Raw genomic sequence first — 26271 nt, forward strand, 5'->3', positions numbered from 1 at the left:
AGGCCCGGTGAGCTCTCGCGCTCGGGCTGCTGTGTGAGTGTCTCTTTAACAGACTGACGCTGCTTCCTGCCGCAGACACACCAACCTCGCCTCTCTCTCTGCGGCGGCTGCCTTCTACAAGCCCCCACAGAACCACACAGGACCGGGACCGGACCGGACCGGGACACAGGGACGCAGAAGAAAACAGAGACCTACAGAAACCATGACAGAAACCTCTAAAACCCACGTCATCCTGCTGTCCTGCGGCAGCTTCAACCCCGTCACCAAGGGACACATCCATATGTTCGGTAAGTAGGGGCGGGGGCGCGGGGCCGTGCGGTATTAACAGATAAACATCACCCGAAACCTCCCAAACAGAAGCGTTAGGCTGCATATCTGAATCTGAGCTAAAAATCAGGAAAATATGACTGAGGTTTGGTGCGCGGCGGCTGGTCGCTGTCCAGCAGGGTGGTGCTGAAATGGCCGACGGCTGCTCCTGCGGAGGAACACGCAGAGAAAACAGAGTTAGCGCAACATCAGCCCAGCTCGTCCGCGCGTGAGCCCGTTTTCAGGCGGAAAACGGAGAAATGTTCCGCGTTAACCCTCCGCAGGCCTCGCGCGGCGTGTGGCGCAGCCCAGAAACGCCGGACCCCCCCCCCCCGGGGGATTCACCGCGTACCGGAGCCATGATGCGAGGCTGATGAGAGGAAGCGAAACCGCAGCTGATTGGCTATTCAGACTGTTTACAGTGAACTCTAGCTGGCATCATTCTCTATGTCGCATTCAGTTGCTTTCTCCATTAACGGTGATGTAATTCTGCAGTATTAAGGGGATTATTAATAACAGATTTGGTAGATTATACCTCTTCATTTCAATCTCGAGCTTCTGGGTCACTTTTAAGCGGGTTTACCCTTTAAAAGCCCTTTAAATGGTGGAGATAATCCAGTAAGAACCCTTTAATGTAGGCCTATTATAATCCATTCATTTCTCCAGTAATTATAACCAATTTCTGACGTGAACCCCAATTGAAACATCGAGGTGTTAATTAATTAATTAATTAAGGGCTGTCTGTAATGTTACTTTGTACATTTTAAGGAGTTTCTACCCCTTAAAAACCCCTGAAAGTCATCGTCCCTTCGTTGTGATCGGGTACGATGGGTTTCTTCTTTGTTCTTCCGAGCTGAGACGAGTTACAAAAAGAACTTTATTGGGAACTGAGGAGGGAAAAATACAAATAGATAACAGAACGTAATAATTCAACTCAAACAATATAATAATATGTAAAGTAAATGGAATTTAAAATGAGAGTGTAATATCGATAAACACCACCAACGTCAGAAAACCACGTTTATACGAACTGTTTTCACACGTGGTGCGAACGCGACTGAATCTGTAGCAGGCAGCGGCACACAGCGCCCCCCAGTGGAGACGGCAGCTGGAGTCCTGATCCAGGGCCGGGCCCGCTTCATCACGGACGCAGTACACAGTACACACTATAGTACGCAGTACACACTATAGTACGCACTACAGTACGCAGTACACACTATAGTACGCACTACAGTACGCAGTACACACTATAGTACGCACTACAGTACGCAGTACACACTATAGTACGCACTACAGTACGCAGTACACACTATAGTACGCAGTACACACTATAGTACGCACTACAGTACGCAGTACACACTATAGTACGCACTACAGTACGCAGTACACACTATAGTACAGTACGCAGTACACACTATAGTACACACTATAGTACGCAGTACAGTACGCAGTACAGTACGCAGTACACAGTACACACTATAGTACGCAGTACACACTATAGTACGCAGTACAGTACGCAGTACACAGTACACACTATAGTACACAGTACACACTATAGTACACAGTACAGTACGCAGTACAGTACGCAGTACACACTATAGTACGCACTACAGTACGCAGTACACACTACAGTACGCAGTACACACTATAGTACGCACTACAGTACGCAGTACACACTATAGTACGCAGTACAGTATGCAGTACACACTATAGTACGCAGTACAGTACGCAGTACACACTATAGTACACAGTACACACTATAGTACACACTATAGTATGCAGTACAGTACGCAGTACAGTACGCAGTACACAGTACACACTATAGTACGCAGTACAGTACGCAGTACACACTATAGTACGCAGTACACACTATAGTACACAGTACAGTACACAGTACAGTACGCAGTACAGTACGCAGTACAGTACGCAGTACACAGTATAGTACGCAGTACACAGTATAGTACACAGTACAGTACGCAGTACACACTATAGTACGCAGTACACAGTACACACTATAGTACGCAGTACACAGTATAGTACACAGTACAGTACGCAGTACTAGTAATAGTGAACTATTAAAACTCTGCTGAAGACAAAATGAACGATGACATCATGTTTCTGTCATTAAAAGCTGATTGTAGAAGACAGTCAAGGAACAGCCGCCATGTTTTTCCAGATCAGAAGCAAAGACCAATGACAGGCCAGCTAGCGGTGTGTCGTCCAATCAGGTGTTGGGGGGGGAGGGTTCACGTCGGAGTGAGTCACGTGTCGGCAGCGTCTCCGGCTGACTCATCGCGACCGTTCAGGGCGGAGCAAACGTCTTTATTCCAGGCGGACGCAGACGCGTTTGAAGCTCTTCCAAACAAACAGCGACGTCACTTTGGGCTCACCTCCGAGCCTGGACGCCGTTTTGGGATGAATTCAACTATAAAAGGGTTTTTCCCCATTTCCCGAGCTTTCCTCTTCCTCTTCCTCTTCGATGTGAACGTTTGGGCTGATGGTGCAGCAGCACGGCAGCCATGTTCCCACCATGACCTACTTCCTCCATCTCTTTGTCCTCGGGGGACGTCGTCGCATGCAGCCTTTCAGAAGAAAGCCACAAAAACAGCCGACGTGATTCGTCTTTTATGTAAATCTTGATTCGTGAGAGACTTAAAGCACAAAGTAAAACGCTAAAATCAGTAAATTAAAGCTGCACGAGTTCACATGTTTCTACTGACAGATCTTGTGTCTGTAGCGATGAACTCTGTGCATAAAACAAGTCAGTTTCAGCCCTTAATACTGAATTATTAACACGTTGTTTTACTTTCTCTCTCCTGTCTTGCTTTTGTCTTTTCGGGAGCCTGAACTCGTTATTTTTTTATTTTTTTAAAGAGACATGTTTCAGCCTGTATTTCACGTGAGCAAAAAGGTGTTTTGTCATAAAACGCGTTTAATATTTCTCCAAGTTTAAGTATAAACAGTCAGATCAGGTTTACATAAACAACTGTTCCTGGATCAGATTAAACTGGATCAAAACAAGGAGAGAGGCTCTTCTGAGAAACACACACAACTTTCACATTTTATGTTAAATTCAACACATTTTGTCTCTTTGGGACAAACTTTTTTTTTTTTTTTTTATTGTGAAGGTGTGTTTCCTGTGAGCTCTCTGATTGGATGAATACTGCTGCAACCAGTGATTATTATTATTATTATTATTATTTCAGTTGTTTTAATAGAATAAAGGTTTTATACAAACATGACTTCATACTGATCTCTATAGTTTAACTATTACAGTGAGTAGACTCATTTACATACTTAACGGTGTCTTTTCGTCTAATTCAGCGAATATCTCCTCGCGGTCCGCTAAGCTAACCCGCTAGCTGTCCGTTTTAGTGTGAGCGCTGAAACAACTCCGATGTTTGTACTCAGCCCCGGCTCTGTAAACGGGAAACTAATAAAGAGGCTCAGACCGAGCCGCACAGCACTGTTCCAGCCGTGATTTGTGTGTCAGGTGATGTTAAACGACTTGCCCGCGGACATTCAGCTGACTCTCTAGTTTAAGATCTGCTGCTGTTGTGATGTTAGCTGTAGCAGCAGGAGAGTTGTGAGCGTCGCTGTCTGGAGCTGCTGTGCTGCTCTGGGAAACCGTCTCGTCCTCTCTGGCTGTTAGCTTCGCAGCAGCAGCAGCAGCAGCAGCTGTAGCAACAGTCTGCTAACCCACAACCTAGCAACCTAGCTAAGCTAACCCCCAACCTAGCTAACGTTAGTTACATTACTTGCTGAGTTGTTGTTTGCTCTGTATCGTGGTATTTGTCGTGGTGTTGGATTTCTCCAGAATCGCACACCGCACCTTTAAGAACACAAAACTTCCATTAAAAAAAGACACAATTCAGCTTCACAGCAGCAGAACACACTCACACTTTGATGGAGGTGAAGTGAAACCTGGAAACAGGAATGAGTCCAGATGCTGTTGGGACATGAAAGCGTCTGAGCCTGAACAGACTGAAGGTTCGGTTAGCATGACAGCTTATAGGTGAGCAACGTTAGCCTGTTTAAAATCATCCTCTCGCACTCTGTTTAATTCTTCTTCAGTAAAACTCTTGAGTCGAATGGAGTCCAACGCAATATAGATTTTACTGTAATATCAAAACAAAGTACACGGAAACCGAGTTGGTTCATGAAGCAACTGAACAGGCTCAGTCGTGCATTCACTTACATTTTAAAAACATGCTCCTCCTGGCGGGTCGTTCCCTATTGGTCCACAATCAAAACACATAAATCATTGATAGTCTCTGATTGGTTATGAATTATTGTGCTGTTACGCTTTTACCCGCACGAGGGCGCCATTACACAAGGAAACCTCTGATTAAAGACACGAAAACATGATTACCTCGACTGTCCTCGAATACGTTGGGTAAAGATAAGGACGAGGTCCTTTATGAGAAACTAAAACAGGAGGATCCGGGCAGAGAGTCACGACTCCTGGGAAGAGAACGTCTTTTCTGTTTCTTTGATTAAAATGAAGCACATCATAACTCTGTTAAACAGGCTGAATAATAACTGAGCAGATCGGTCATAAAAACAACAGTAGATCACAGGAAAGGAACTTTATTATTAAACCTTTAGCGATGTAAGCGGTAGGTTTACTGTAGCTACGTCATTCAACCATTTCATCTAATAATCTCGTTGTTCTACAGATTTCTGTTGTCCAAATGACTCATTCTGAGCTGTAATTAAACACTTTTGTATCCTGTCGCCATATTGTGACAGACTATCGATAAAATATTTACATTAATATTGTGATGATGAATGATTTCAACCATATTGCTCAAGTCGACACACAAGATAACACATGCAAGAGAATAAAAGATATAAATGACAGACTTTTACTTAATCTACTTCCTACAGTCACTTAATACATTGAGAATTGTTTATATAGCTGTTAAGTTGATTCATTCTGCATTTCAGTTATGAATTAATAAAACTAAACGTGAAAAATAAAAAGATCATTTAATTTAGATCTTAAAAAGATTAAAAATGAGTGTAAATTCTTTGAAGGTGAAACTAGAAAGAGTCTTTAACATCAAATATTCAGTGAGCCCAGCTGATGGATCCAGTTCACCAGGTGAGTAACATCCAGCTGTGATTAACACGTAGAAACTGAACATGTGCAACACTTCCTGGGTGCAGTTCCTCGCTGTCTGTTCAGATATGGCTGTTGGTTTAAACTTTAACGAGCAGTAAATAAAGTTGAACGGTGAAAGGCCTCTCAAAGAAACACAAACTTAATTCAGTTCAGTTTTCAGTTTAGTTGTTAAAATACTCCAGCTGGATCGGCTGCTGACGCACCACCTGAGTCAGCAACTCGGTGGTTTTAGGATTCCCAGCAAAGTCCGATGATCTGTGTTCGTCCGTTTCTTCGTCTCTTGTTTGAACAGCTTTGATTTGCTCTCAATGAAACGTTTCTGCGCTCTGAGACTTCTACTGAAGAAAGATGACAGGAAGTGCTTTTTGTCCCAGATGTTTTCTCGTTATTTGGTGTTATACTGTAAACGTCAACAACATCACCATGACAACCAACAACATCATCAGGACGACAGTCACATGTTCCTCAAAGAGCATCATCATCGTCGTCATCATCGTCATCTAGTTCAGGTGTTCCACAGTCACAGAGACCTTCACAGGTAAAACCTTCAGTGGGAGATTATCCCCAGTGTAAATGTATGGAAACAGTCTGTCAGTGAAAGTGTGTGTGAAGGTGTGTATGTGTGTGTTAGTATCAGGATCAGAGAACGACAGCGTTCCTCTGTTCCAGTCCAGATTCACTCTGATCCTCTTAGGCTTCTTCTGCACTCGGAGATCAGTGGGTAGAGCTGGTGGTGACAGTGCTGAGTATTCACCTTCATAGAAATCTATTGTCCATAATCCAGACTGTATTTCTGCCTTCCTCTGGACAGACTCTTCTGACACACCCAGAAACCAGTCTGTACTGTCTCCAACCTCGATCTCCCAGCTGTGAGTCCCTGAGTTGAAGCCCTCAGAGCCCAGGACAGACCAGTAATAATCAAACCTCTCTGGATTGTCAGGAAGCTGCTGCTCCTCTCCTCCTCTCACACTGGTCAGATCTTCAGACAGGATGAGTCCTGGATGAGCAGTGTTTGGGTCCAGGATCACAGGAGTGTAGGAGACCATGTCCTTCATCTTGTTCCAGATGTTGAAGGTCAGGTTGCCCAGGTGTTTGGCCGGGTCTATCAGAGCTCCTGAGGGCAGCTGTGGATCCTCCAGCAGGGGGCGCTGCTGGACTCTTTCCACTGCAGCCTTGTAGTTGAGCAGGAATGAGACGTCTTCAGCTCTCAGCTGCTCCTCTGTGGCTCTGACTGTGTCTGAAAGAGCTGCTATCTCTCTGCTCAGAGCCTCCATCTTCTCCTTCAGCATCTGACTCTTCTGCTCCTCTTCCTCCCTCAGTGCAGCCATCCTGGCCTCCTCTTCCTCCTCTAGAAACTGGTGAAGCTTCTTAAACTGCTCCTTAATCTGCCTCTCTGTGTGTCGGGCCTGGACCTCCAGGTGTTCGAACTTCACTTTAACTTGTTCAGAAACCTGTAACTTCTTCTTTAAGGGCTCCAGAGTTTCCTGAAGTTCCTTCTTGTGTTGTCGTGCAGCTTCATTGATGGGTCTGAATCTGTGGTCGCTGTGTTTTTCTGAATCTCTGCAGATGTGACACACTGGCTGCTGATCGTCCAGACAGAAGAGTTTGAGTTTCTCAGAGTGCAGACTGCAGAGAGCCTCTGAAGCTCTCTGATCTCTCTCCTCTCTGAACGTCTCACACAGGTTCTTTAACACCAAATTAGGAGGTAGTCCTTCCTTTGAAGGTCTTCTCTTACAAAGTGGACACTCTTGAGTTTCCTTCTCTGTCCACCAGCTCTGCAGACAGACTTTACAGAAGCTGTGGCAACATGACAGGATGACAGGATCTTTAAAGATGTCATGGCAGACAGGACAGCAGAGATCCTCCTCTAACCTGGAAGCCATTTAGTCTCCGAGTGAAGCTGAACTCGCAGCAGGCAGACGGCTCAGACAGGAGTCAGTCACTCCCTCCGTTAGTGACGTCCCTGAAAGTTACTTACACTTTGAGTCTTTGTTCTTGTAAAACTCTTGGTTCAGTTTGTGGATTCAGCTGCAGGTTGAAGTGGTCATACTCCAGTATTCCCTCCTGTAGCTGTCCTCTCTCAGTGGAAGTGGTGGTTTTGGTCTGAAGGTGAGTCTTGTCGTCTGTCTCTCTGTGTGTGTCTCGTCTCAGTGAAGCAGAAGAAGAAACAGTTTCCTGGTTTGTGTCAGATGAGTGGCGGAACACACAGGACTGGACACGCTCTTGTTTTTCTACCCGCAGTAACAATAAAATCTACCAATAAAACCTTCGTGGTTAGTAGAAACACTGCATCACTTCCTGCAGTACTAACTGCTGAAACAGCTCAGTATACTCTTCAGTAAACAGTGTGTATTTCATAGCAGCAGTGACAGTTGGGGGGGGGGGTATGAGTTAGTCAAAATCGAGAGTTTAAAGCAACGAACATGTAGTCGGGTTCATGGTAGGATTGTGAGTGTCTTTGTGAATTACAGGATCATTGTAACTTTTCAGGCCTCTAAAAAGGATTTAAACAACAGATGTGAACAAAACTCACTGGTCACAAATAGTCATCTCTTTGTTATAAAGCGTCTCGAGCCAAAATTTGGAGCCGCTAATTTTTTTTCTGCTTTTAATTCAGGTTTCTGTTCAGCTGATGTTCTAATATTTGTACCTTTTAAATTAGTCGCTTCTTTTAAAAGACTTGATAAAAGTTCTCCGGTTGCTTCTTGTTTTTGTTGTTCATCGTGCTCAGATGGCAAAGTAAATTCCATCTTTACCACTTCAATTAAAAAAAACGATAAAGCTGGACATGTGCGGAGCCGGAGACCTCGGGCAGACTGCCCGGGGACTGGACATGTGCGAAGCTGATCTCCTGAGGTCTGTGATGACGATTGACACCATCTGGAGGCCTGGTGGAATTCTTGTGGCACAGGAGGAAGGTCACAGGAGCCCGGCGGCGAACACGAAACCCCCCTGGAGGCCAGCGGCGAAGGCGGGACCCCTCTGGAGGCTGGCGGCAAAGGCGGGACCCCTCTGGAGGCCTGAGAACCAGATCAGGGCCCAGCAATGGGACAGCAGGACAGGAAGCCGGTGATGGAGAGACTGGTAGACGAGCTGGCAGAACCAGTGATGTCTGGGAACCCGGAGCCTGCCACTCCGGCAGAGAAGGAGGATACTGCTGCGATCCAGCAGATGGTTCTGCGGCATGCTTTGGTCCAACCGGGGCAGGAGACCGTTGCGATCCAGCGGCGACTAGGGATGGCTGCTGCTGCGATCCAACCGGGAAAGGAGACGACTGCGATCCAGCGGCGGCAAGGGATTGGTGCTGCTGCGATCCAGCTGTGACTGGAGGCCGCCGTGGCGCTGGGACTGGAGGCGGCAGTGGAGCAGGCGAGCAGCTGGGCAGCGGGGCAGGCGAGCAGCTGGGCAGCTTGTCCGCGGTGCAGGCGAGCAACTGTGGCAGCCATACTTCCTCCTGAAACATTTCTCAGAAGGTGCCAAGAAAGCAACAGACTGAGCTGCCTCCTGGCTTGCAGGCTGAGATGCTGACTGGAGACCAGCAGGCCGGGGTGCAGGTTGATGACTGGCAGGCTGGGAGTCGAGGTAGGGCTGCAAATCCCTCCTTATGCTGGAGATTACCGCAGGGTTCTCTACCAGAATGGGGAGAGTTGCAAGCCTGGGTCTGGATAGTATGGTCCTCTCCATTAAGGAGTATACAAAATGCCTGCGTTGGATATCCATCGAGCCCTGAATGGAGAGGCTGAAAGTCTGTATGGTGGAGAGTACTTCCTTTAACTCCCCCATGAGAGAGTCGACTTCTGCAGGGTCCATGACTGGTTGGATCATTCTGTCGTATGTGCTGTGTAGTGGTATGTGGACCCAAAAGCAGATGAACAGGAAGCGGTATCAGGGTCAAGTAGCCAGATGACTACAGCGTTTATTGTGTGCTGATATGCAGGCAAGAACCGGTAGGCAGACAGGTAATGAACAGATAGGTTACTGGCTGGCAGTGGTGGAAGCAGGGGAGTGAGTCCAAGGTGGCAAACAGTTCACAAGGGAGCAGGCGAAATACAAAAACTCCAGGATCCAGCCAAGGTCCAAGGGAGACAAATAATCCAACAAACAGAACTCACGGTAAAACTGCAGCGGAATTGGGCACAGGAACCAGGTACCACAAAAGGTGCACCAAAATGGTGACACACACACAAAGGTCAGGAACACTCACCAGACAGGAACCAAACTCAATACAGGAATCACTCAGGTCAGGAATCACTCAGGTCAGGTATAACACCAGACAGGAACAACACCATGTGTAACAACGATGATCCAACACTGAACAAAGAAAGAGACCCAGACTAAATCCCCTAGGGGAGGTGAGACAACGAGACACAGGTGCAAACAATCAAGGAAGGACCAACAATCAAAACTGGAGGGAAAACAAAGACAGGAAGTAAAAACCACAAGAAACACCAGGGAAGGAATACACTACAAAATAAAACAGGAAGTGACAACACCTAAACTACCACAACAGCAGCTGCTTTGTTTAGTAAAGTATTTAGTTACTGAAGACAGAGTGCGATTCTATTTCAATTGTAGAAGTCCAAAACCTGAAAACAAAATCTTTAATCTGTGCACATAAACCACTAAAATGTAAACATTTAATTTAACTCTCTGAATTATATTTCAGGTACTCCTTTAATTGTACCTTAACTTTTCAGGGATTCAGCTCAAATGTGGAGTTAATTGATTGATAAATGAATACATTATGATATATGAAGGGATTCTTAATGGAAAATAAATACACCAAACAGCATCCCTGAATTTCCACTAATTATTAAGTTAAGTTCTAAATTAACGGATGGATTTCGTTGCATTTGGTCTTTTTCTTCTTTTTCTTAAACCGTGCAGATAATGTATTAAAAGTACCTTCAAATCAGGACCTATTCCTGATTTTCTTGTGTTTTGGGCAGGTCCTGGATCAGTGGAGAGCTTACATGATGCAGTTAAAGCACTGACGCTCCACACCAACGTGTAAATATGTATTTTATTTGTTGCTTCTTGCAAACGTAAAATGTCATTTCATTCGATTGAAAACCCAGTTGAGTTGTTTCTTCTGAGTTTAATGAGGTTATAAAGGGCGTTTGTCATCGTTCTCCACCAACCTCGTTATTTAGTGAATAATCTGAGTCATTAGCTGAGCTCAGTGAAGCAACAGGAACAGGAAACAGTCTTCTTTTCACTCAGATACAACGAAGACCTAAAATCATTACGATCCGACTCAGACTTGGCGTCCTTTAATTGGTGTAATGTTTCGGTGCTGAACTGCTGTGTTGAGCCATCACAGCTCTACTAACAACAGTTTGTTATTTTCTGTCTCAGAAACGTTCAGATTCCTGACGCTCGCAGTAACACACTGAAACTTTGCCAAGAAGTCAAACAAAAACTCTCCATCAATCACATTCGAGCCCAAAGAGCTTGTTGGCGTCACTGTCGCCACAGTAACAAACTGTTGTGTGACAGAAGTTCATTGGGAATGCAGATGAAGCCTGGAGCAGAGTTTTCAAAATAAAAGTCAGCAGCTACGAGTCAAAAAGCTGCTGAACTGTCCATCGTTCGCTCATAGTCCTTGTTCTAATCTGAGCAGGCCTGAAGACAAAACTGAGGGTTTACCATTCAGATCCAGTCTGAACTGCTTCATTTTGCTCCAAATGAGAGAATTAAAGACTTAAAGAAGTCTAACAATAATCTACAGAGGAAACAGTGAGCAGGTGGAGCTAGTTTAACTGTTTTATATACAGTTTGCTAGTTTTGTCCAGTGGTTCCCAACCTAGGGGTCGGACCCCTCCAAAGGGTCAGCAGATAAATCTGAGAGGTCGTGAGATGATTAATGGGAGAGGAAAGAAGAAGAAACAAAGTTCTGATACACAAATCTGTTTTCAGTTTTTGGACTTTTCTCTAATCTCTGATTTTTATATTGGATCATTTGACCTCTTTGGGCCTTAAACTGTTGTTGAAATGAAACCATGTGAGAAGTTCAGAGGGGACTCAGAGACATCGGAAACGTGATAACGGTCCTCAACCAGTCACAGCTTTTTGTCACAAGTCAGGTTGGACGGTTGGGAACAAGTGGTTTAATCTTTAACAATGTGTTGTATTTTATAAATTTATCACATGTTTTTTTATGTGAAATCTTAATCTGTAAAGTAACTAGTAACTAAAGTTGAGTAAAAAGTACAACATTTACCTCTGAACAGTTGAGTAGAACTATAAAGTATCATAAAATGTAAATACTCAAGTAAAGTACAAGTACCTAAAAATGGTACTTCAGTACAGTACTTGAGTAAATGTACTCGGTTACTTTCCACCACTGCTGTTGTGTTTTGGTTTGGCAGCTCTGGGTTCAGACAGCTAGTGAGGATTCTGCGTTACCTTCATGTTGTGTTTCACATTTTCATCCCCAGACTTTGTCTGTGTTTGTGTGTTTGCAGAAAAAGCCAGAGAATATCTGCACAAAACAGGTCGTTTCATCGTGATTGGAGGAATCATCTCACCGGTGCACGACTCCTATGGGAAACCTGTAAGTTACATCAAAAGTGAAAAAATCACCTCTCAAACACGACAAAGATGTCTCGTTTATTTTCCACCATGTGAGTCAGAGTAAACCTGTGTTCAGATGCTGAACACACCACAGACCACAGATGACATATGTACCAGCAGATAAATGCAGCCTGAGTGCGGCTGCACATCTCTGCTGGGGTTTTCCGCTCAGCTTCCTGCTAAAATTAATAAAGCTCTTGTCCTACTTTTGCTCTGCCTCTGTAGAAACACACAACATGAATAATAGAAGCTACAGAAACACAGTTTCACCCACATCAGGAATCTTTGCTCATTTCAAATGATGATGCAGCCGATGGTTTATTAAAGGTGGCGATTATTCACATGAATTATTACCTCGTTAATATGACAAGTATCATCAGACCTGATGCAAACAGGTGCCTCACCAACCTGACAGTCATCACAGACATGACTTCTTGGGTTCATACTGGATGTGATGGATTAACAGCAGCTTTTAATAGTTCTTATACGTGTATACTTACTATATACTATATACTGTATGTACTTATTTACCTGCATAACTACTTACCTACAGAACCAACCATAGATGCTGGCCAGAGTGAAACACAGGGAAAATACACTTTACCTTTGAATAATCACTGATAAAATTAAGAGTTTATCTTAAAGTGCTGATACTGTAAATGCATCATGAAAAAAACCCAAACAAGCGTATGGCTCCTGACGTGACTGCGACACGCCATCGCTTCAGCTAAATGTTTAAGGACAGCTGCTAAACAGGAGCAGACATGACTGGCCTTAAAAAGCATATTTCCTCACTTTAAATAGTCCAAAATATCCATGAACATGAGTCGTAGTTCAATTCAGTCCCTCTGAAGACGTGAGGAGAAACATGTTCTTGAGAAATGAGGCTCCTGAACCGTCGTCTGAAGCCACATCTGTTTCTGATCCCAGCTGGATCCCAGCTGGATTGGCTCTCAGTCGGCTTTAACAGCTCGGTAGCGTCCAAATAATAATACAGGTGCACAGTTCCCACCATCGGCACAGCAGTGTTTTTCTTTATGTTTGACAAACATCTGCACATTTATTAAAAACAAGACGGTGTAGTCCCTCATTCGTCCAGGAATGTTCCATCGTAGAAAAGGTTTCAGTCGTAGTCATCTGGACACTGTTTTCAGAATCAAGACGTTTCGGCTCCCATCCGGAAGTCATTCTCAATTGTGAAAAAAATGGACTGGGAACTCAGAAATTTAAGCTAATCTGTGTTGCTTAAACCCCGCCCTCAGGAAGGAGTCTACCTGAGTTTCTGTTGTTTACCCTGCCTAGTGTCACCTGAAACGGACCTTCTTTTGTTTCCATGATGGCCCAGTAATCAGACCTATTGTTTTTTGGCTGCACCTCCCTCATCATTGTTAAGTACCTGATTAGCATATGATTGGCTTGACCATGGTGATAATACACTGTGGTAGATTGTTGGCAGGTTGAATCTCAGACCACCATTTCTGTTCAAAGAGACAGATTCACGGCTGTGCCATGGGGTCTCCAGTCTCTCCCATTGTGGCCAACCTGTACATGGAACAGTTTGAGAAGAAGGCATTGTCCTTGTTCCCGGGCACACCACCAAGTCATTGGTACCGCTACGTGGATGACACCTTTGTAAAGATCAAGAAATAAGACTTGGAAGCGCTCTCAAGCATATCAATACTGTGGACCCCAACATCAAGTTCACACGAGAGGATGCCAAAGAGAACCGCTTGGCCTTTCTTGATTGTTCTACACTCAGAGGAGAGGACGGAAAGCTCCAGATAGAAGTGTACAGGAAACCAACACATACGGATCAATACTTGCTCTATGACTCACACCATCCACTACAGCACAAGCTGGGTGTAATCCGGACATTACAACACAGAGCCCAAGAAGTGCCCACCGGCTCAGAGGGTAAGAAGAAAGAGGAAAGGCATGTCCAGAGTGAACTCTCAGCTTGTGGGAATCCTACTTGGGCTCTCAACAAAGTTAAAAGAGCCAAAAAACAGGACAAAAGGGAAACAGAACCAAGCAGGAATGGTGTCTCCATTCCTTATGTATCTGGACTGTCTGAAAAACTACAAAGGATCTTTAGACAGCACAATGTTCCTGTTTTCTTTAAACCAGGCAACACTTTAAGACAGAAACTCGTTCATCCTAAGGACAAGATGCCCACACAAAAACAGAGCAATGTAGTTTACTCCATTCAGTGTAGTGAGGAAAACTGCAAAGAACGGTACATAGGTGAGACTAAACAGCCACTTCACAAAAGACTTTATCAGCACAGACGCCACGCTAACTCACCCAAGGAAGCCATTTTTGTGAAAAAAGAAAACCCCTCTTTGAACAGAAATGGTGGTCTGATTCAATCTGCCCAAAGTTTACCACAGTGTATTAGCACCATGGTCAAGCCAATCACATGCTAATCAGGTACTTAACAGTGATGAGGGAGGTGCAGCCAGAAAACAACAGGCCTGATTACTGATTACTGGGCCATCATGGAAACAATTAGGTCAGTTTCAGGTGAAACTAGGCAGGTAAACAGCAGACACTCAGGTAGACTCCTTCCTGAGGGCAGGTCTTAAGTAACACAGATTAGCTTAAATTTCTGAGTTCTCAAACCATTGTTCACAATTGAGAATGACTTCCGGATGGGAGCCGATTCTGAAAACAGTGTCCAGATGACTACGATTGAAACCTTTTCTACAATTAATTAAAAACCTGTGTCCGGTATTTATACTGAGCTCAGATCAGTCGAACCACATGTGAAAATGGACTTCGCTGCTCAGACACTGAATACACATGAACCATTTCTAATGTGATTTTTAAATGGAATAATCATATGCATCTGCATTTATTGATATTCTGTTTGTAAATGTATTATTTAAAAACACAGGTTATGATTAGAATATTTTATAATGTTTTGTAGAAATGATTTATTAGCTCAAACGTTTTAGACAAAGTGTAAATGATGTAGATCTCAAGTTAAGCTATATTTCCACCTGACATACAGAGATTTTTGATGAATGAAAATGACAATTCAAATGTGTTTCTTGCTGAAAGACAACAGGCTCTCCTCCTCTCACTGAATGTAGTCATGACCTTCAGTTAACACAGATCCACTATTTTCAACTCAATGGTGAATCTGAAAACAAATCACCCCGAAAACTCTGCCTTGAGTTGGTTCTGTTGTTTGTCCACTTCGGTATCAAACTGCAGTGACGTTGTGATGTAGAATCAGATCAGTCTGATCAGCTGCAGCGTCCAATCACAGACTTCTAATTGCATTTCTAATAAAGAGGTGTGTCGTTCTGATAAGAGACGTCAGTGAAGTGAACGTCCTTCATGGAGTAAGAGAAGTGGCATGTGGTTTACAGTAATGGCAGACAGTGTAGAAGCACTGGTGGCACCATGTGGTAACGAGTGTTTGCTTCCTCCACTGCTGCTGTACAATCTCTGATTGTGTGTCTGTGGACTGACTGTATAACTGTGTGTGTGCAGGGTTTAGTGCCCAGCAGACATCGTCTCACCATGTGTCAGATGGCTGTTCAGTCGTCTGATTGGATCAGGTGAGGCAGCTTTTATCTCTCTCTATGTGACCTCACATGTTACATTAGGAGATTTTTAGATAGCAGTCTAAAACCACCTTTACCTCCGACACGTGTGCTGCATTTGAACCCAGAGCGTGTTGGAAATCAGTAGTTTGTCTGTGTGGTTTGGTGCAGGGTGGACCCCTGGGAGTGTTACCAGGACACCTGGCAGACCACCTGCAGCGTGCTGGAGCATCATCGTGACCTGATGAAGGTGAGGAGAGATTTATCATTATTATATATTTGATTTGATTTATTTCTCTCTGTCAACTCATTCTGAAAAAGTCAATCACGAGACATTTGCACAGTTGCAGTTGAGCTCAGAATCAGAATCAGAAATACTTTATTGGGGAAACTCTTTTGTTACAGCAGCTCACTGTCACGTCAGTGCACACAGGAATAGAAGTACTAAGTAAAAAATATAATACACTATAATACAGGCAAGATAAATTAAGTACAAAGTGGGTTTACCGGTTGATGATAAGTATGTACGGTATAATAATGCAATGTAATAATATAAGTAATAAGTAATAGTGCATGAACTGTCAAGTTAAGTGAAGCTTATTAAGATGATTATGAGATGGAGGATATTGCACAGCAGTAATAGAAGTATGAATAAATAGGGAATTTTAAACTGAAAACAGAGTATATTGCACCGGAGTGTTAAACACAGAATATTGCACAATAATTTCAAGTATTGCAGAGATGTTAATGATCAACGTCCAGTTTAGTGACTTATTGTTGTGAGGGGGTGAATCTTTCTGACCGTGAGGAACTTTTTTACTGGATGATTCAAACACAAACTGGGATTCATACATTTGCCAATAACAGCACATAAAAACAAAGTCAAATAAAAAAAAATTTGTTTTAAAGAAGTTAATGGGAGAGGGAGATTCCTAGTTACAAGGGAAATTTGAATTTAGTATTTGGATGTTTTTATCATATAAAAATGTTGTAAAAGTTGTTCATCACTTACAATTGAACATAAAGTTTGAATAACATATTTTATATTCCGCGACTATCCCTGTAGGGGCTTGGAACATGTCTGGTGAGATTTAGAGTGACCTTAACTTTACATACTTTTATTACATTTTTAATGTCACTGTAATATTTTTTAATATTTGTGAAGTAAATTATGATATTTCTGTCATTAGTATTGTACTTTTACCTCATAACTTAATCTTTGTCTTAATCTTAGTTTTTAACCACCGTGAAACGAGAGACCTCGATCTGGCACCGTTTGAACCTGTTAGCATCAGCAATGCTTATGTGCAGCAGTTACCATGGAAACAGTAATCATGTTCCCTATATTCCCACCTCTGTGTGTTATTGGGAGTGTTCACAGTTTGTCACATCTCCATTAAAATGCTGCAGTTTTTGGAGAGCAAGTGTTGATAAAGATGTTTTTGTTCCTCAGAGAGTCACCGGCTGTATTCTGTCCAACGTCAACACGCCATCAACAACTCCTGTGATTGGTCAGCCACAGAACCAGACTCCACCCATCTACCAGAACCACAACAGCATGAATCACAAGCCCACAGCCAGTGAGTCATGTACCTCCATATTCATCATTTATCCATCCATCAGTAAGGGCTCAAGATAAACGAGCAGTTAGGGATTAAATCCTCTGGATTAAACTCAAAACACGTCAATACTCACACAGAGGCAGTATTGGAGGAAGTATTCAGATCTGTTACTGCAGTAAAAGCACTAACACACACTGTAAAACACTCTGCTGCAGTAAAAGTGTGAGAGTGTAATCAGGAAAAAGCCCTTAAAGCATTAAAGCAGTGCAGCGTCCCTGTGGCTGCTGTGCTGTTATATATTCTATCATCAGGTTATTATTCCTCGTGCATTAATGTAAAGCAGGATGTTGCTGCTGCAGCTGGTGGAGCTGGAGCTCATGTTGAACCGGTTTGTATCGGACTGCAGCTGATGATGCTTTTCTCCATTGATCGATCGATCGTTCGGTTTGGAAAACTTGTGAAAATAGTGAGAAACGGCGTCACGACGACCCAGAGCCCAAAGTGACGCCTTCACCGTGTCGTCGTGTCTGACCGACAGTCCAAAGCTCAACATTATTAACAAAACATTACAGTTATTACAGTCATTCAGAGGAAAAGCAGCAAATCTGCACATCTGAGAAGCTGCAGCCAGGAAATGTTTAACTGGCAATTCATTTTCTGCCAATCGATTAATTATTTCAGCTGGACATGAAAATTTTCATATGTTTCGTGTGCAAAAATCTTAATTTGTAAAGTAACTAAAGCTGTCAAATCATTGTAGTGAAGTAAAAAGTCCAATATTTCCCTCTGAAATGTAGCGGAGCAGAAGTATAAAGTGAGATTAAAATACTCAAGTAAAGTACAAGTACCTGAAATTTGTACTTAAGTTCAGTACTTGAGTAAATGTACTTTGTTCCATTCCACCACTGCACAAAGGACAGGAAACTGTTGTCTTTTAATATGTAGCTTCAGATTCTTAACGAGATGATGACGCTGTTCACTGACTTACTGCACAAAATGTTCATACGTGTTAATGCGATCTGTGCGTCTAAACTTTCCTTACTCTTCTTTCTTTCTCTGCTCAGTCAAACTGTGGGGGAAGGTCAGTGAGAGTCTGGGGAAGATCTGCTGCGTCCGCCCTCACATGGAGCGCTTCACCTTCGTCGGTAAGTAGACACGACGTAAGTAGAAATGACAAGGATAGAGAAATGTACACATTTCATCATACTGACCAATTTTATACCAACCTTTTAAAGCCGCGTTAATTGATTTTTTTGACCACACACAATACTACATGTTAGCAACCAGCTGCCTACTTCCACATCCAGCAGACACAGAGCAACATTAGCAACACATTGACATTGTCAATAATTACTTGGAGTTCCTCATGGTTCTATTCTTGGTCCTTTATATTTTAAATTTGGTTAATGTCGCATTATTCTTTTTTTTGTCCACTTGGGGGCAGCACAAAAAGCTATAAACACAACATCTGACATATTATCAGCTTATACTTATGCTTATACTCCAGACCCAACATACATGCACTGAACATATATTGAATTACATGTGTATTTTGTTTCAATGTGGCAGATGAAAATGCCAACCTGGGGACTGCGATAAGATACGAGGAGATCGGTGAGTCGTCTCTTTAGTATCTGAACCTGAACAGACTCCTGTGTTGTGTCCTCTGGTTTTCCTCCCTGCTGTGTCTGAACTCCATCTGGTTTGTTTGTATCCAGTAAACATGTTGTTTACTGAGGACGTGTCTCTTTCCTCCTGCCTGTTTGTCGTCTGTAGAGTTACGCATCTTGCTCCTGTGTGGCAGTGATCTCCTGGAGTCCTTCTGCATCCCTGGCCTGTGGAAGGACAGTGATGTAAGCACACTGTAGCCCCGCCCCCATCCACCATGTAGCCACACCCCTTAGCTCTTTCCTCTGAACTCTATCGTAATAACCGACAGGTCATTTCGATGTTGTTGACAAAGGAAACATCTGCAAAAAGAAAGCGTCATCACATGTAGCATGCAACGCTATTCTTCTCTCACACTGCCAACAAGCAAACCATCATGCTAATGTGAATGCTAGCTGTTAGCAAGAGACAATGAAGGAATTCAAGGGTTCGAATTATATAACTGATAGAACTAGTTTAATAAAAAGGCACAATTTACTAATTTGAGGGAACGATTTAACAAAAATGTTACCCCAATATCTGCCAGGCATCGTACTCACGTCAGCACCAACAGGACACAAATGCTAAAGTTCAAATGCAGTTTTTAGCTGACGATAACACATCACAGGTGCTATACATGTGAAATGCCAACCAATTCTGACTAGTGACAAAATACCTTGAGTGACCCTGAAATTAATCTTGGGGATCAGAACATCCCCTGTAGTTCCAGATTGGCCACCAAGGACTAATTTTCCTGAGAAGCGGAAGCAACCCTTCCTCTGTCAACAGTAAAGGTGTGTTCAGACTGAATGCAAAGTGATTTTTAGAGGCTGTGCGATTGCATATAAAGCCAATGTAAAGACGCAAGTGGATGCAAATAGATGCAAAGTCAACCTGGGTGGCACAAATTGAGGCAAGATGTGTCTGCGAGAGTTAAAGTTTTTTCGACTGGAGCAAAAACTTTGTGCTTATCTCGGGGTTTTATGATTTTAATTAATAACTAATAACAAAAAGAGCTGGAGTCCCTTGGGAGTTTTGAGATCAGTCGTGGAACGTTGCTAGCGAGCCACATCTACTGTTTGTACAGTCGATACATTGGCTGTTTGGTGTATAAGCACAGACTGCAAAAACACTCCAGCTGTCACATTTGTATTTATAGCATGAGGTGGATAATTGCTTCACGTTCAGTCTGAACAAACCTTAAGGTGCACTGCAGTAGTAAAATGGAAGGTTCCACCATTTTTGCAAAGTTCCTGTGAGTATTTAAATTGTCTCTAAAGTTTCACTGACTTGACATGTACAAAAGGGTAGAGTTTGGGTTATTCATGATTTAATTGCTGAAATAAATTGAATTTCTTGTAGAGCGTTCAACCAAATGCAAGTTAGTTACATGCAAATGCAGTTAACTCGCTTGTTTGCTAACCAAGGGCACGTATTTGTACTAGTGTATAATATCCTTCTCCATTTTGGACTCTCTGGTTGTCTTTATTCCCGCAAAGGTAAACTCTGTCAAGATGGTTTCTAATTTATCAACAGTGATAATTAGCGTGTCCAAGTTGACCAAAGTTGAACTGTACCACAGAAATATACTTTTCCTCAGCGAGTAAATCCACTGATCATGGAGAGTCCATGAGATGGACTGATTGGGTCCAAAATTAGTCATAAATGCTTGTGTGACTGGGGAACCTTAAAGCCACAGTTACCACCTTCTGACTGTTGTGTAGCGCACCCTGAGGAGCGACTGAAGGTTGTGTTCCTGTGGTTTCAGATGGAGGTGATCGTGGGGGATTTTGGGATCGTGGTGGTTCCTCGTGATGGAGCCGACACAGAGAAGATCATGAATCACTCCTCCATTCTCCGCAAGTACAAGGTCAGAGCAAAATATCGCTGTTCACACCTGGTTCCTCGCGCTCTGACATAAATATTTACACTGTATGGAAGAGAAATGTCCTCCTTCATTGTCTCGTCTGATCTCTGGGTGTTGTTCTTGGTTTCAGGACAACATCATCGTGGTGAAAGATGCCATGAGTCACCCAATGTCTATCGTCAGCTCAACCAAGAGCAGGTGGGGATTAAACTTAAGCTTTGACGTTGTTACTGTTAGGTATTCGTGCACATAAAGTCCATTAAACAAATATACATTTTACACAATCGCAGGCTACTGTGTTTTTCCCTCTGGTCTGTTTGAGAGCACAAAAGTTGGGAATAATGCAACTTCACACATCAAACCACAAAGAATTTACCAGCATATATGCCTTTACATTTCGAGAAACAGAGTCAGATGATTCAGATGGGTTTCAGTTTAATCTCTGTGTGTCCAATACAGAGAAGTCCAGGGCGTGGTTAGCCTAGCTTAGCACAAAAACTGGAAGCAGATTGAAACTGCTAGCATAGCTCCATCAAAAGAGAAAAAAATCCACCTTCCAACAACTCCAAGTCTGTCTGATTTGCATGTTGTTTTTTGTTTGCTTACCAGCTAGTCAGCCTTCATCCTGTCGTCTGCTGGTTTAGTTGACAGTAGAGTTAGAACAGAGCTCAAACCAACAACCTTGCTATGAGTTCAAGATTTTAGAGATGCTGTGTGCAATCACTGCTCCCAGCAGTTGTTGGCCAACAAATAGCTCAAGCGCTAACTACTGCTAAAACCACAATGATTCCTTTTAACATTTCTATCTATTTGTTCAATAAACAACATTCAACATGTAAATCAGACAAACTTGAAGTTGTTGGAAGGTGGATGAGTTCTCTTTTGGAAGAGCTACGCTAGCAGTTTACCCCTGCTTCCAGTCTTTGTGCTAAGCTAGGCTAAACATGTCCTGGACTTGTCTCTGTACTGGAGTCACAGAGATGAAACTGATATCCACCTGAAACATCTGACTCTGGGTAAAGCCCTGGTCATACCAAAATATAGTGAAAGCTTGGTGACGTAGTGACTTGGAGGGCTAGTAGGTGAACTACTGCAGCTGGCAAGCTATTGCTAACAAGCAAGACACCTTGGATAATGCTAGCACTAATCAGTCACAGAAGTTCCACAAGCTTCCTGGCTCGCTGGTTTATACTCCGGCAGAGCAGGATTATATAAAAATGGATGGTGACACACAGCTAATAAGCTGCAATAACTTCCTCAGTTTTGGCCTCTCTGGCTCTCCGTACCGTCAAAGTTCAGCACAGTCAAGATGGTTGCTGTTCAACAACAGTGCTTATTCAAGTGTCAAAGTTCACCAAAGTTGAACTCGACACAAAAGATTCGTACAGATTTACTTCACCCCCACAATCAGATCAACTGATTGTGCCCATTTCATTGAAATTAATTTATTTCACACAGAAAGTTCTCTGTTTTAAATGCTGGTGTTACTGGGCCATTAGACAAAAGAAAAGGGTTTCATAAAAGACCGTGTATCTCCAAATTTGGTTACGTTTTCCTTTATGGGCCCATTGGGTTGCATTGCCGCTGCCACAAAGCTGACAACAAGGTTGTATTTCTTGGCTCTAGTGAAGCGAACGAGTTGGCTCCTTTAAGTGAGCGATGGGAGTTTTGTTACATAACTAGGATAGTTATTCTTGACCCCACTTTTTAACCATCAATATGACAGAATATTTCTATGTATTGCAGATGAAGAATCTTGCATATTTATGTCTTGCAACAAATAAGAAAGTAACTTAGGCGGTGGCACTAAATGAAGAGCCGTTTGAAAGAGCCGGCCCTCGGAAAGGAACGGAGCCATAAGGTCAAAGAGCCGTAATTCCCATCACAACTTGGCTCATGAAAAGTTGATGTTTTGGAGATACGTGGTTGTTATAGGACAACGATGAAGAGTTTAGTAGATTAAATATAGAATGTACAAACTGAATTAATGTCCCCCCCTCCATCAGACTGGCCCTCCAGCACGGTGACGGCCATGTTGTGGACTACCTGAGTCAGCCCGTCATCGACTACATCCTGCAGAGTCAGCTGTACATCAACGCCTCAGGATAGAGACAACGACCTGCCTGCATGAGAACAGGGAGAGTGGAGGGGGGGGGGCCCTACCTGACAACCACCATCATCTATATAACTATTGCCCCCTCCCAAAAAAACGTCCTTTTCTGTCTTGTGTCAAACATATACTCTTCTTTGAGCTGTCGCTTTCCAACGGGAGCATTAGAGTCCTCCTTCTGTCTGTGTCATGTGACTTTACCATCGGGCAGGGGTGGGGGTGGGGGGTTATTTTGGGATGAGATAGGGGGTGTTGGAGAGGAGGTATGGAGGTAATCCCTAAGGGCTGCAGAGCTGTCATTGATGTATTTTTCCACTGCAGTGGTGACGGCAGTGTTTTCTCACTCTGTTTGTTATCTGTCTTTATTAAAGTTTGGGGGTGCATGACACACAGCCAGGCATGCTCAGTGTACCAATGGCAGATGGGAAAAACATTTCTTCTGTATCAGGGTGGCATTTAGCTGAAAGGCGACAGGGTTTTTGGGCCTCATGCAAGAACCACTCGTACGAACAGATTCGTTGTTACGTATGAGTTACTTAAGAAAACAAATTCCCCAATTTTCTCATATTTATAATTTTCTTTTTGGTATGTATGAAATAAACAAGGGGTCCTTTCTCAAACTTGTTTGACGTAAGAATTATTATTCCTTAATCTCAGATAATTTGGAGTTTAATTGTACCAAAATCAACTAAAACTAAAATATAAAATAATCAAACAAATAAAAATGTAAAACTAAATGTAAAATTGCTAATATTCTGTTCAATGTCATGTGTCTTGTTCGCTAAGCTCCGCCATTTTAGTTACCGTACGCCTGTCAAGCATTGTATTTTTTAGCACATAATGTATTCAATGATAACAGTTGCAGACCATTGAAATCTACAGTAATTCTTGAAACAGTGGGTCCTTGATTTCAGATAGAAGTAGACAAAAGCAGCTCCTCATTTTAATCGCCGTCTGACGATGAAATAACAACTGTTGTCAGCAGAACTTATTACCTGTAACTAGCTAGCTAATTAAGCTAATGTTCACTCCACGAGTTGATTGAAAACTCTGTCTCCAGCTGAGTTTTTAATGTTTGTTGCTGACTTGTTTTTATTGAGAACCCTGCAAAAGTTTTTAAAATATGATGGCTACATACGCGATATCATGCTAACAGGCTGAGGCTAAAGCTAACAGGTCCCCAGACATTGAAATAAAGGAGCAGTATTGTTCTTGTGTTGCAAAGTAAAGATAGTTAGTTATATATTAATATAACATATAATATTAGTGTAGTATGAGAAGATAGAATTTAAGTTATTTCATTCTAACAGAATGCAATACTATAGAAAAACATGCTTCAACAAGCAACAAAGATTTATGCTTTATTGTTTGTATTTTTGACCTCCTTCTATTGGAAAGCTTGGCTTTAGAGATTTATTGTTTATCGTTGTTTGGGTTCCCCTAAAACCACTACTGACACTGCTACATATAAAAACTTTGGAAACAACTAGTAAAGTTGGACCTTGTGTGTCAAACTGCTAAAGCTCCACACTGTGAAGTTCGTATATTTACTCTTCGGTGACATTTGTGTGAATAAAACTAAAAAGTTTTCACTAAAGCTGAAACATTTCATGGATCTTTGCTTCATTCGTCTTCCCATTGACTTCGTATGCAATCGCGCTGCCTCTAAAATCCACTTTGCGTTCTGTCTGAACGCAAAGTAATAATAATAATGCACAAATGTTCTTGCATGAGGCCCGCTGTCTTCTGCAACGTTGGAAGGAAATCTAACTTGCAGATCATCTCGGCTGTGCTGGAGTTCTGCAACAAGTACGCTCAGCTACCGTCTGAGGTCCTGCGGTAGCTGCAGCTGAAACTGTACATAGTGCCACATCAGTCCGAGTTCAGGTCAACAGTTTAACCTCTGAGCTAAATCACAGCTAAAGGTATATTAACCTGCAGGTAACCATAGCAACAGTACTGATGCTTCTGATACTACCCTAACTGTGGGTTAAACATGGCGGAGGACAGAATGGACTCCCAGGTGTCCGTTATGGGGATCCTGAAAATCATTTGACATATTGATGATGATGATGATGATGGAAACTTTTCTAAAACATATCCTCAGCAGCAGTGTTGTTGTGGAGTGAAAACGGTTGCTTTTTTCTTCTTCATGTGGTCCTGTTAGCTCTTCTTAGACTGCATGCTTAGACAGTTTGGTTCTGGCATGAATGTTTATCACTTGGTAGAATATGATCTGTAGTGAATGTGTTTGCAAAAAAGAAACAACACAAAAAGTATATACATATATACATATATATATATATATATATATATATATATATATATATATATATACTTATAGAGTGGGGATCTTCATCACCCACGTCTGTCCATTTTCTATTCACTCTGTAAATGTACTGAAGACGCCTCATCAATGTGAAATGTACATTTGTTTGCAATTATTTGTACATTTATTCATGTTCCCTGTGTGTGTGTGTGTGTGTGTGTGTGTGTGTGTGTGTGTGTGTGTGTGTGTGACTTTTCTGTTGCTCTGACTTCTTTTGATTGTAAACTGTGATGCACTCTTAAAAATTATGTGTGATTTTCAATGTGTGTGCGTCTGGTTTGGGGTTTCTCAGCACGACGTGTGTTTACAGACCAGGACGGACATGTAGTGCAATGTTATCGATAGTTTAACAACATTTATATAACTGACAACTCTAACTCATCTCAGAAGAAAGATGGATATAAAGACAGAAACTAAACTGAAAGTGAATTTGACAAATCTTTAATTTATTTATGAATTTTCATGTTCAACGAGCGTTTTTTTAAAATAATTTCAAAGTCTGGTTACATGAAGCAACTTAGACCCTTATTGATAAAACAATACTAACTCATCAGTCGTCCAATCCAGAAGACAGTCGACTGTAGGTGAATCTGAGACTCAAAGACGGATCTTCAGATTGAGCTTTATAATAACTACAGGCTGTTCAACGCTGACTCTGTTCTGCGTGTTCGTCGTAATCTGCCAGTTTCATATTAGAGATATTTACGTTACGTCTCAACACTGTGTACTTTATGTCTGACAGGAGATCGAAGTATCGACTTTGAACACAGCAGCAGTAAGAGTGTCGGTGGGATGATTGACAGGCAGGCAGCTCCGCTTTCCTGACTTTTGACTTTTCAGAAGCTGACTTCATCATTCCTGCATGTCCCAGGACTCAACAGTTAACTCTTGCCATTCCAATACCACAATAAAGTTTATTCTGTAGTAAGATATGACCCCATGCTTTTTATGTGAGGGGTGGGGTGGGAAAACTACGGGGAGCTGGAGGGGACACGTTATGCATCCTCATTTTAGTTGTTGAAAATAATTTACTGATGGAAACTTCTGAGATGGGACCTTCTGATTATTAAGAAGAAGAATTGGTAGATTTGTCAATACTGAAAATAAAGGTTATTTGCAACTGTAACGACAACAACCTTAAACTTCTATCTCTAAGCTCGCTGTCATAAAAATGGAGATGCTCTTAACATTT

At 42.5% G+C, this 26271-nt stretch overlaps 2 protein-coding genes across 2 annotated transcripts; one reads left to right on the top strand and one right to left on the bottom strand.

Annotated features, from left to right (window-relative positions):
• Positions 1-26007, top strand: nmnat2 (nicotinamide nucleotide adenylyltransferase 2). Its single transcript, XM_044219643.1, has 11 exons — positions 1-287; positions 11902-11990; positions 15512-15579; positions 15736-15814; positions 17018-17144; positions 18191-18271; positions 18696-18740; positions 18903-18979; positions 20542-20643; positions 20771-20838; positions 22647-26007. The coding sequence occupies exons 1-11, from the start codon at positions 203-205 to the stop codon at positions 22747-22749; spliced, it is 924 nt and encodes a 307-aa protein (XP_044075578.1). The 5' UTR covers positions 1-202; the 3' UTR covers positions 22750-26007.
• LOC122886859 (E3 ubiquitin-protein ligase TRIM39-like) lies at positions 4881-7517 on the bottom strand. The gene has a single exon (XM_044219626.1). It carries the CDS (start codon positions 7315-7317, stop codon positions 5935-5937), a length of 1383 nt encoding a protein of 460 aa, XP_044075561.1. The 5' UTR covers positions 7318-7517; the 3' UTR covers positions 4881-5934.
• Positions 26008-26271: the final 264 nt, after the last annotated feature.

The sequence above is a fragment of the Siniperca chuatsi genome, linkage group LG13 (genome assembly GCF_020085105.1).
Source record: "Siniperca chuatsi isolate FFG_IHB_CAS linkage group LG13, ASM2008510v1, whole genome shotgun sequence".
NCBI classification, from domain to species: Eukaryota; Metazoa; Chordata; class Actinopteri; order Centrarchiformes; family Sinipercidae; genus Siniperca; species Siniperca chuatsi.

Excerpts from the sequence above, each read along its gene's own strand:
- nmnat2 (XM_044219643.1), top strand. The coding sequence starts at position 203 with ATGACAGAAACCTCTAAAACCCACGTCATCCTGCTGTCCTGCGGCAGC. Across the intron at positions 18,741-18,902 it reads GATAAGATACGAGGAGATCG|AGTTACGCATCTTGCTCCTG; the intron begins GTGAGTCGTCTC and ends TGTCGTCTGTAG. Across the intron at positions 20,839-22,646 it reads GTCAGCTCAACCAAGAGCAG|ACTGGCCCTCCAGCACGGTG; the intron begins GTGGGGATTAAA and ends CCCCTCCATCAG.
- LOC122886859 (XM_044219626.1), bottom strand. The coding sequence starts at position 7,317 with ATGGCTTCCAGGTTAGAGGAGGATCTCTGCTGTCCTGTCTGCCATGAC.